The 11,640-nt window shown below is 44.7% G+C and overlaps 1 protein-coding gene across 1 annotated transcript in view; it reads left to right on the top strand.

Annotated features, from left to right (window-relative positions):
* The window catches only part of TMEM116 (transmembrane protein 116), a 186,545-nt gene extending 175,290 nt beyond the window's left edge, over positions 1 to 11,255 (top strand). The window contains exons 10-11 of the mRNA XM_069214823.1: positions 8,939 to 9,015; positions 10,373 to 11,255. Coding sequence (XP_069070924.1) covers positions 8,939 to 9,015; positions 10,373 to 10,570 — 275 coding nt within the window. The 3' untranslated portion in view covers positions 10,571 to 11,255. The remainder of the gene's footprint in view (positions 1 to 8,938; positions 9,016 to 10,372) is intronic.
* The last annotated feature ends 385 nt before the right edge of the window (positions 11,256 to 11,640 follow it).

Here is an 11,640-nt window from a genome sequence, read left to right on the forward strand (position 1 = left end):
AGGTAACTGAATAAGTGGAATGCTGCCAAATGGATTAGGCAACCAAATCGATTCATTCACACACACACAAAATATCACTCGCTGATACTTGTCTCTAACATCACAACCTGTATAGAAACATTCCTGATGCTCCTTTCTTCTTTGTGCCCATTGCCACCCCTTCATTCCTGCCTAGAGGCTAAAACGATGGGGACCAAGAGACTATACTCTAATGGATGTTGGGGCCACAAGCACTATCCTGGCTAGCTTTTTCTTGTGCCTCTCACGTCAGCAATAAGCCACTGCTGCACTAAAAGGTAGAGCCAGTCTCTCCTGAGAACACTGCCAAGGTACATTGCACATAGGGAAGGAGTCCATCCCCCTCCCCGAGTGTGGATTTGGGACCACAGTGGCCTGGAGCTCCATGATCCGAAGGCGGGGGAGTTGAGCCTGGCTCCTCGTATGGGCAGGGTCTCTTGAAATCCTAGTCTAGCACAGGTTCTTCTCCTAACCCAGCTTCTGCGCCGTCATTAAACCCATAGCTGGCAGGTTTCCCAGGTCCATGTGTGATGTACTGCTCCAGTCCAGGTGTTTTCCTTTGAATCCTTTGAAACATCATATGTGTATTGTAGTCCTATTTTATAATTAAATAAGTAAAACAACAAGCCACAGAATTCAAAGGAAAAACCTGGACTGGAGCAGCACATCACCTATGGACCTGTGAAACTTGGCAGGGCTATTAATCCAACTTCTGTGCTGGGCAGATGACTGTTAAGAAGAAGAGCTCATCCCAGATAGCCAGCAATGATTGCAGAAGGCAGGCCTTTCACAGTGCTCAGACACCTAGTGCCCAAAGAAGGCACAGAAGGCACAAAGCATAAGCATTCGGAGGCTCTGTTGCAGGACTGCTTACAAGTTGCCCCGACACTGGAGGAGCACCACACCTGTTGAGTATGTGACCCCACAATCCACTTTTTGGTCTACTTCCTCGAGGAGCAGACACTGACACTGGTTTATCCTGCATGGCATTTGGCCTCTCAGGAGTCTGACCTGGAATGTGCAGTCTATTGTATCAGCAATACCTTCTTCAGGGGTAGTGGACTCCATGGCAGACCAGCCAGATCATTCTTAACCCTCAGAACAGAAGTAGCTAGAGTTGCAATACTCCCTGGCTCTCGTTGATCTAGCTGCAGGATTTGCCTCGGTGCTATCATCCATCATTCCTCAACGCGGTATATGCGAATCTAAAAGGCTGAGAGACTCCCTTGGTCCTTTGCCTAATATACTGGCTTAGCACCTGGTGACTCCCACTTTCCCTGGTGCATCACCTGCAACCTTCCATGCAGGTCCCTAGATTATCCTTTGGTACCAGGCCAACGGACTCAGTTGACAACACTGTCTTGATCCAGGTACCATCTCCGATTTTGGTCCCAGATGTCGGTGCTTCTGTGTGGACAGTTTTCCAGTACTGGATCTATCATGGATTCACACGTTTGAACTTTCCCCGTCATTGAGCTTGGAGTCCCACAGTATCATTACAATGCAGTGTAATGTTAAACGTAGCCCATGGGCTTCCACTTACCTGTTCCCATCATTTAAGAAGAACAAATGTTCAACTCTGCAACATTTTTTCTCCACAGAATTCTTCTGTTGGAAGTCCAGCCAATACAATTACCATTATTGATGCATTCTGCTGATCGGTTGGAGTTTGGTTCTTTTTTAAATGAATAAAGGCTGCTCCTTAGTCCCTAGGCTTGTTCCTATTACGCATAACATCCCACCCACTCCTGATCCATTTCTCTGAAAAACTGATGCACTGATTGGCTCTTTTTTACATTAAAGAGAAATGGCAATGGTAAGCATATGTGTAGAAGTGTGGCTTGGGTCAAATGATATATACATTTATGCATGTAACACGCTATTGACGTACAAACCCTCACCAAATCTTTGGAAATATCCTACCAAGAAATGTAGTTCCCACTTTTATAATGCTTAGCAAGCTGGAGTAATCCCGTAGAATAGACTTCACACTCTACACTGACTCTAGCCAATTTTTACATAATTTACACACCCTTCTATTCTTCAGTTAGCAGTGCAAGTGAGTTTGCACACTAGGAACCTGAAATGTTCATGCATGGGTGCTCGATTGTAGGTTTTACAGATAACACTGAGGAATACTGATCTCAAACATTGAGGGTCGATTTTACATAGATATAATCCATCCGTTAGTCTGCTTTCAATATTGACAGTAACTCTTTTTCAGGATCTCACTGCTTGAAACAAAATCTACCAACCTTGGACCTAGTGGAATGACTCCACTGCAGAGCCAAGCATTACTTTAAAAATTAAATTTGGAATCTATGAATGCAAAGACGGTTAAGATTTATCAAGACCCGTGTTAACTTTCCAGGAGCATCCTATGTTATCATTTTTGACACGCATGCCCACAAATATCAACCTCTAGTCTAATTGTATGCACGAGAGTTGCCTTCATGTGGGTGAGATGGATGAATTCTCCATCTTAGTCTAGGTTTCAGCGTCTTTTTAACTGAAATGGTGGAAGCCATTTTTACCATTTTGGCAGTGCGCACTGTTTCAGCACTGCGCCTGGGTAGCCATAGCTGCCAATCTCCATGTCATGAGGGTCACCTTGGGGTATCTTAGCTTTAATCCAGCTACACATCGAATTCTCCGTCCTGTAGCTTCAGTTTCATTATCACATCATAAATATGTGTCCTCAAAGGCCAGCATGGAGTGTCTTTAGCTATGGTGGAGCTGTGAAATCGATTGGCAGTTCATACAGTCAGAGAAACCATTTTTGGACACCTGCTCTGTAGGTTTGGAAAATTTGGTGAACGTTACTTCAAAATCTGCAGAGCTGTAGGGGAGTGCGCATTTAAGTTGTCTGCTAATGCAGTGTAGCAGCTGCAGGCCTGTACAGACACGTACATATAGACACCAGGTGCCCAATGCCCATAGGGCTAAAAAGGCTTTAGCCCTCCCCGCCGTGTGTCTCAGCCCAGGCTGCTGCAGCTTGAGCTGCTGTGGCATCCACTGGGCAGTGTCAGTACCCCCTGGGCCCCCACTGTCTATTCAACATGTGCCTTTTACTTTTATTGCCACAGTGTGAGAACGCACTTCATGAAAAGGCAAATCATCAGTAGTGTTGCCACCTTTCCAGAAGGTAAATACTGGCCATTTGTTATTTAAAGACCCTGCAAAAGGGAAGCCTTGCCTTGACACTAAATAGAGCAGTAAATACAATTGTATCTATTTAAAACATGACTTTTCTGTCTTTGTTTCCTTTAATTATTACTCATGGGTCATTAATGCAGCCTTAGAACACATTTAAAAATGCTTTATATTCATATTTGGTGTTTGAAGTATGCACAGTCAAGTGCAAAAAATACCTGCTTTAGGTGATTTTGCCTATTTTTGTACGGGTGGGACATAAAAATACTGAGCTGGTAACCCTAATCACAAGACTGAAAGTTTGCCGCAGGATCAGCACGTCATTGATACCATAATAGCAATAGTTAAACGCATATGAAACCCTACGTCAGCCCCGCATTCCCACCCTCACCCTTTACTTTCACGCTCACCCTACACTCACAGCCATCACACTGCAGTCACAGTCACAATGCTCACACTCTCTCCATTCACCCTCCCCCCACCTTGCACTCACACAAGCACACTGCTCAACCTGCACGCGCATGGCACTCCACTCACCTTCCACTTTCACCACTCACCCTCCATTCACAGTGATCACACTGCACTCATGCTGTTACCCTGCACTCACACCGTTCATCCTCCTCTCACCCTGTGCTCACACGAGCACAGCGCTCACCCTGCATTCACAGCGACCCCACTGCACTCACTCCCTTCTCCCTTCTCCCTCCACTTACCCTGTGGTCACACGAGCACTCCACTCACCCTGCACTCCCAGTGATCACACTGCACTCACACTACTCACCATGCACTCGTGCTGTTCACCCTGTACTCACCCTGCAGTCACATGAGCACGCTAGCCAGCCTGCACGCATGTGACACTTCACTCACCTGTCACTCTCACCACTCACCCTCCATTCACAGTGATCACACTGCACTCATGCTGTTACCCTGCACTCACACCGTTCATCCTCCTCTCACCCTGTGCTCACACGAGCACAGCGCTCACCCTGCATTCACAGCGACCCCACTGCACTCACTCCCTTCTCCCTCCACTTACCCTGTGGTCACACGAGCACTCCACTCACCCTGCACTCCCACTGATCACACTGCACTCACACTTCTCACCATGCACTCATGCTGTAACTCTGCACTCACACCGTTCATCCTCCTCTCACCCTGTGCTCACACGAGCACAGCGCTCACCCTGCACTCCCAGTGATCACACTGCACTCACACTTCTCATCATGCACTCGTGCTGTTACCCTGCACTCACACCGTTCATCCTCCTCTCACCCTGTGCTCACACGAGCACAGCGCTCACCCTGCATTCACAGCGACCCCACTGCACTCACTCCCTTCTCCCTCCACTTACCCTGTGGTCACACGAGCACTCCACTCACCCTGCACTCCCACTGATCACACTGCACTCACACTTCTCACCATGCACTCATGCTGTAACTCTGCACTCACACCGTTCATCCTCCTCTCACCCTGTGCTCACACGAGCACAGCCTCACCCTGCATTCACAGCGACCCCACTGCACTCACTCCCTTCTCCCTCCACTTACCCTGTGGTCACACGAGCACTCCACTCACCCTGCACTCCCACTGATCACACTGCACTCACACTTCTCACCATGCACTCATGCTGTAACTCTGCACTCACACCGTTCATCCTCCTCTCACCCTGTGCTCACACGAGCACAGCGCTCACCCTGCACTCCCAGTGATCACACTGCACTCACACTTCTCATCATGCACTCGTGCTGTTACCCTGCACTCACACCGTTCATCCTCCTCTCACCCTGTGCTCACACGAGCACAGCGCTCACCCTGCATTCACAGCGACCCCACTGCACTCACTCCCTTCTCCCTCCACTTACCCTGTGGTCACACGAGCACTCCACTCACCCTGCACTCCCACTGATCACACTGCACTCACACTTCTCACCGTGCACTCATGCTGTAACTCTGCACTCACACCGTTCATCCTCCTCTCACCCTGTGCTCACACGAGCACAGCGCTCACCCTGCACTCCCAGTGATCACACTGCACTCACACTTCTCACCATGCACTCGTGCTGTTACCCTGTACTCACCTTGCAGTCACTAATCAACCTGCACGCATGTGACACTTCACTCACCTGTCACATCGGCACGTTTTTCATGCTACACTCGACCCACTCATGCTGCACCCACTCACACTGTTCACCATCATCCAGCACTTCCAAGAGCACACCTCTTACTCTGCACATATAAAAATTACACAAGTCTCATAAATATACACATTTTTACAAAGGCACCCACAGCATACCTGCTCCTTCTGTAGTACCAGATGCCTATTTAATTCCATCTGCAACAACGGTGTTGGTGCAAAAGAGGAGAGTGGACTGAACGCGGGATGGCACGGGAGGGGAGAATAGGGCTGAGGCTGTGCGGGGACAAGCAGAATGCCACCCTCCCTCGCTTCCCGGTTGTGAGCACACCGATGAATCCCCCATACTCCACCACCGCGCCTAGGACCAGCTCGCAGGCCGAAAAACACAGGTTGCATGCTCTACTATATACTCTTGATTGCTCTGGGTCGGGTATTGTTGTTTGTTTGTTCGTTTGAGAGTTGATTGATAACTCTGGTAAAATGTGTTTATTGAGCGGGTCACCACATGCAGTGCATCCATTGCCCTACTGACATATCGCAACTTGTAATTAGCTCTGGATATTTTGGAAATGGTTGACAGATACGCTTTGTTACCTCTGATGTATGATGAACATGCAGAATGCCCATAAACATATTATGAGAAAAAAAAGATTGGCTTGCAGCCATAATTGTGAACATTTGTAGATACACAACACTTTATTAATAGCTATGTACAGTAATCTATGAATCCAATTGTAAAAAGTAACTTAAAACAATGCAGTGATAAAACAGACGACAAGACTATAAAAACTGTAAATGATGACGGAACACTGGAACTTTGCTGCAAAATAAAAAACAACAGTAGGAAAGTAGTTACTGTAATGAAATGGTTCAAGTAATATTCTTAAAAGTTCCTTTAGCGATTCCTACACTGTTGCAAATACAACACAGTAAAATAGGAGGTAGCAATACTCCAGCCAAAACGTGGTCACTTTTGATCAGGTTTGCAGACCTTTACCATTCACAGCCCTACTGATGATGAACACTGAAAGCAAAATGAAGCAAAGAGAAGGACGGTGGCAATCAGTGTACTGTACAACAGTAACCGGCACGTGCAATGGGAAGTTTCTCGGAGTTTGAGAATTGTAGTCCCAGTGTCAGGGAACATAAGTATATCTCCAAGTTAAAGCTTAGGTGGTCACTGCCTTGAAACGGGCATATTACATGACGTGTAGGCTGTAGATACTTCATTTCAGCGGTTCCTCTCCCGTGAGGGGGAGCCAACTTTGATGACCATCACAGGCTGGCACACGGGCGGCTCTGTGCAACCCACTGGCACAAGTTACTCACCCTGGAGGACAAAGGTCTTTCTCACTCTGGCTAGGATGCAGGTCAGCGGGGTGCCGGGTTCTCCAAAAACGCTAAACTTAGCAAAGAAGAAACCAATAAAAGTGGATGTAGAAATTCAGTTGTTACAAATGCTGGTGTGGGAAGGAACTGTGCTTGCCAAGAACAGCCTCCGCCCATCTTGACTGCAGTTGTAGCAATAGTTCTCTGCCAAGGAATCCTAATTAACATTCAGAAACACTGAGTTGTCGTGTCCATGCATGGGATCCCAGAACACTTTTAAAAGTGGAGAGCAGAAGCTCTCCAAAAAAGCAAAATAATATGAATAGGCAACATTTGCATTACATTTGTGAACTTTTGAAAACAAACTAATCAATTACACAATATAACTTTAAATTGGGTCAAAAAATGCAGCAGCTATGCTCCTCAGAAACATTCGAACCGTTTACCCTTTTTAAAAATGACGAAAATAAACTGTTGTCCTAGACATAAAGCCTATGGTAGAAAAAAACTGCTGTCGCCTTAGGGCTGTTGTTGGACCACCAGAATCCCACCGTAAGAGCCTAAGTTCATTTTGACGGTCTGATAAAACCATAAGGTCTTTCGACCAAACCCTCGCTCCAATTCCTGTGATTTCACTGGCAGGGAGGGCAGGTAGTTAATGAATTTGATGAACACAGCCTTGACAGGGAACTAACTAGTGGTACAGGTAAGTAACCTGCACTTCTCTGTCAGGGGATCTTCATTAATATTTATAAACTTAAATATAAAAGCTGTCTGATCTCTTCCAATAGGAGGTGAGAAAGCCATAAGATAGGGAAGCTAAAAAAAGTTCACCTTTACGGCAGTAAGATACATGAGGTGCGCATAAATTCAGAAGGTTTTAACACTTTTCCCGCCAATTTAGTAGTTATGAAGAAGAAAAGGAAGAGAAAGAGAAAATGAAGAACCTAGTAGGCTTTAGAATCGCTTGTCCCCTTATCTTTCTATTCATTGCAGTCATGGAAGAACAGAATTTATCATCAGCATCATTATTATTCTTTTTTTGCAAGCTAGCAAACTGTTACAGTGGAAATCCCAAAAGTAGTTTTTTACTCCAGGTGCTGCATGTGAATGACAACAGTCATTTAAATATTAGAACTCCTACTCTCCGTTTTCATCCTTCAGGGAGATGTGAAAATGCATTGGTAAGCTCAAACTAAACCTTCAACTTGACTGAAACTCATCTTCAAAATTAGACGTGTAGCTATTAATGACGCTGATAAATAGACACTTACAAGACCAGGGCACCGCTTCCACATTAATCAAAAGCTGGAGTTCAAAACTCTACTCTGAATGTCAAATTCATTTACTAAAGTTTACATTTTTCAAGATATTCAAGCTGTTATGATAGGTAGGGATTCTAGGTACCATGACTGTACCCAGTGCTGGGTTCAGTAAATTAGGGGAAGCTCTAGGTGATATTTCAAACCCCTGGCAGTTGGGCAGCAGCTCAATGCCAATCAGCATTCATGAGTTCAAACATCCCACGCTTCTTTTTGGAGTATAGTCTGCCTCCTCAAAGGGTTTCTGGATACCACTCTCCTTGCCTTCTTCAGAGAAATGTGAGATTTCCAGCCCCACTAGACCACAAAATGATGTAATGATGGTCTCTGGTGTAGTGTCTTTGATATCATGTGGGTGCTCCCAGGCAGACTGGGGAGCCTGTGCAGGCTCTCTCCAGGCCAGCAAAAGCCTACAGCCCATGTGTGTTTGGCTGGCCTGAGACGGCCGGCCAAACACACATGCGCTCTGAGGGCAGTGCACAGAGCACTCCCCTCGACTCGTCACCCCCAATGCCCCGTCCCTTTTACACAGAAAAAATAATAAACAGAGTTTATTATCCTTTCCGTATAAAAGGATTTGCAGCAGTTGCTGCTGGCGGGGGGGGGGGGGGGGTCGACACTCCTCCACCCATATAGAGGAGCCGCGCCTGGACAGGAGTTACATAATCAGATGGAAGGTGTTAAAGTGTGGTTATAAAAGTTATGAGCAGTGCGAATAGAGCACAATAGTATGCTGAAGATTAAAGACGTCTGTTATAGAGCTCCGTGTGTGGTGTATTCATTTACATGCTCCTGGGTTGGGGAGGATGCTACATCTGGATTTTCGCCGGCATTGGAGAACTCAAGAATTGGTGATTACATGGACAGTTTAATTAAATATCTTTTAGGCAAACTGTTTAATTGTGCCGGGGGGAGAAGCACATACTTGCAAAAGGAATTAAACCATGTTAAATAACGAGACATGCCATTTTATTTGCAGCATTCATCCTCGGGCTAGTGAAGCTGTTTTACTACAATGAACATGGGACGGTCTATATGATTCTTTATGTTTTTCAGGTAATTTCCTCTTAATTTTAACAGTTACTGTTTACCCTGAGTTGCATTATCTGTTTTATCCTATTTGTGCACTGATTTCTGGATAGAACAGTCATAAGTCCCTTGTATCTTTTGATAAGCTTTTGCAGGGATTTAATTATCACTGTTTATCATGTCATGTATGATGCTTGAGCCATTCTACTTGCATCTGAAATCAGTCAGTGGGGTGTCCGGTAACAATGGGGAGCGAGAGCTGACAAAAGCATCTAAGAATTTCTTTTATTTTCTGAAGCCTGCACTTTTCAAATGCCTTTGCCAACACTCACTCCCCAGGGCCGCTATGCTGTTCTCCAACTCCTTATAAACATGGTAGCCATTGTGGAATAGTATTCTACATGCTGTACTATTATTTCACTATTGCTGCCAAGTTTATAATCATTCAATGAATGACCCAGAAGCACCGGAGAAAGAGTTCCAGATTAAGATATGCACTACGCATCACACTTTTACCTCTGGTTGAGGGGTGATTGTGGTGCCTTCTAGTGAGAGCATGACGATGTTCATCATGTTAAGCTGCTGGTCTAGCCTCCCACTAGAAGATGTTTTTTGTTGGTTTTGGGCCTTGGCCAAGTGTTGTTTGAGTGTGTTTTAATGTGGAAAGAAATCTGAGTCACTGGCAGATGTGTGGAAAGGCGCCTCCGGTTTGGCATTGCAATCTTGTGGGTCGTTTCTAAGCATTTTAGAGAGCATTCTCGAAAACAAGCAGCATTGCCCTGTTAGAGAAGTTGAAAAATCTAAGGGTAGGCTATGATTATATGTTTACAAGCAATAATCAATACAAACAATTAAGAACCAGCTTTTTGCGGTCTTTAATGTTTCTGTTATATCCTTAAGCCTTTTGAAAAAAAATCGTATCCATTGTGTTGAATTGTAATTGTATTTATAGTGCTTACTACCCCTGACAAGGCGTTAAAGCACTTTTCAGAGAGTAGCACGCTACTCCAGAACCCAAAAGGATTAGTTATGGATTCGTACAGGTAAATGTGAGTATAGTATTAGTATAGTGAAATATGAGTTCATTTTTAGCAGTGGACATGTGAGTAGATCTGATGAATAGAATAATGGAGGGATAGCAGAGGGAAGAATCCAGAAAGTGTTAATTGGGAGATCATAGTGGTAAGATGAGGTTTGGCATGGGTAAAGGAGAGCTGGAGGATGAAAGAGTCTGCAGAAAAATGCAGCTGATTGGTTCAGAAGGATCGATAAGACATAATGAAGAGCTCTTCAGTACCTCCTTCTGGCTTTAGTCACATCTCAATTGCAGCCACAAATTGTCATCTCTGTGTATGATGTGTTTATGCTTATTTCTTCCTCCTAGGCATTCACTGCAACATCGCAAGGACTGCTGAACTGCTTGGTGTATGGATGGACCCAGAATTTCTATCGCTATTTGAAACGTGGCACATGCCACGACGCAAGCACACAGACACCATTACTGCGTACGCAAAAAAAAAAATACGAGAGTTTGCAACCTGCGAGACACAAAGTGGATGGAACAACAAACACACTTGCTTGAAAATCCCTTATGACAGAATGCAAATCCTGTTTTTTATGAACTGTTGAAGATTAAGGATTTCCTAGAGGAAGGATTTCATGCCTAAACTTCGAAAGGAGACGAACCAGAAGGTTGACGATTTTAGACAAGCCTTTAAGAAATATACTTCCTTTTGGAAAATGGATCTTGAATTACTACATAAACTGTGTAATATGTATTGAAGAGTTTGGTGTAATAAGGGTGAAGTGTGCAATTCTTTATTGCAGAGGATCATATTGATTCTGCGCAATGCAGCACAATACATATGTTTTACCCCATGTTGTTAGTTAGCACTTTAAATTATAATTTTGAGTAACACACTAAAAAGACTAGGAAGAGAGGCAGCAATATGAATAGTTTCAATAATGCAGCAAAAACTGAACATGTGCTCCTAAAATGTGAAACATTGCTTTCCTGCACAAGAGTTGGCATTCAATAGGGTTTTACTTGTTCTGTGATTGATGACACCTCTTGTAATGCAAACTATTTTGCACATATAGTAGCAACTCTAGGAGGAAGGTGAGATGGCCACAGTTCTTTGGAGAGGTGCCATCAGAAAGGGCCACCATGATCGTCCTTAAAGCACCAAGGCCCATATTTATACTTTTTTAGCGCCGCATTTGCGCCGTTTTTTGACGCAAAAACGGCGCAAACTTACAAAATACAATTGGCCCATATTTATACTTTTTTAGCGCCGCATTTGCGCTGCTTTTTGATGCAAAAACGGCACAAACCTGCAAAATACAATTGGATTTTGCAAGTTTGCACCGTTTTTGTGTCAAAAAGCTGCGCAAATGCGCCGCTAAAAAAAGTATAAATATGGGCCAATTGTATTTTGTAAGTTTGCGCCGTTTTTGCGTCAAAAAACGGCACAAATGCGGCGCTAAAAAAGTATAAATATGGGCCCAAATGAGTTCCTGTTACTAGGAGGGGCAGAAAAAAAGACTATGGGCCAGATGTATCATCATGGCCCTTTGCAATTCGGAAATATTGATTGTTAGGAAATCGCTATTTCCGACTCGCAAAGTGCCATGTATCACATTTGCGATTCG

This window comes from Pleurodeles waltl, chromosome 11 (assembly GCF_031143425.1).
Source record: "Pleurodeles waltl isolate 20211129_DDA chromosome 11, aPleWal1.hap1.20221129, whole genome shotgun sequence".
In the NCBI taxonomy this organism is placed as follows: domain Eukaryota; kingdom Metazoa; phylum Chordata; class Amphibia; order Caudata; family Salamandridae; genus Pleurodeles; species Pleurodeles waltl.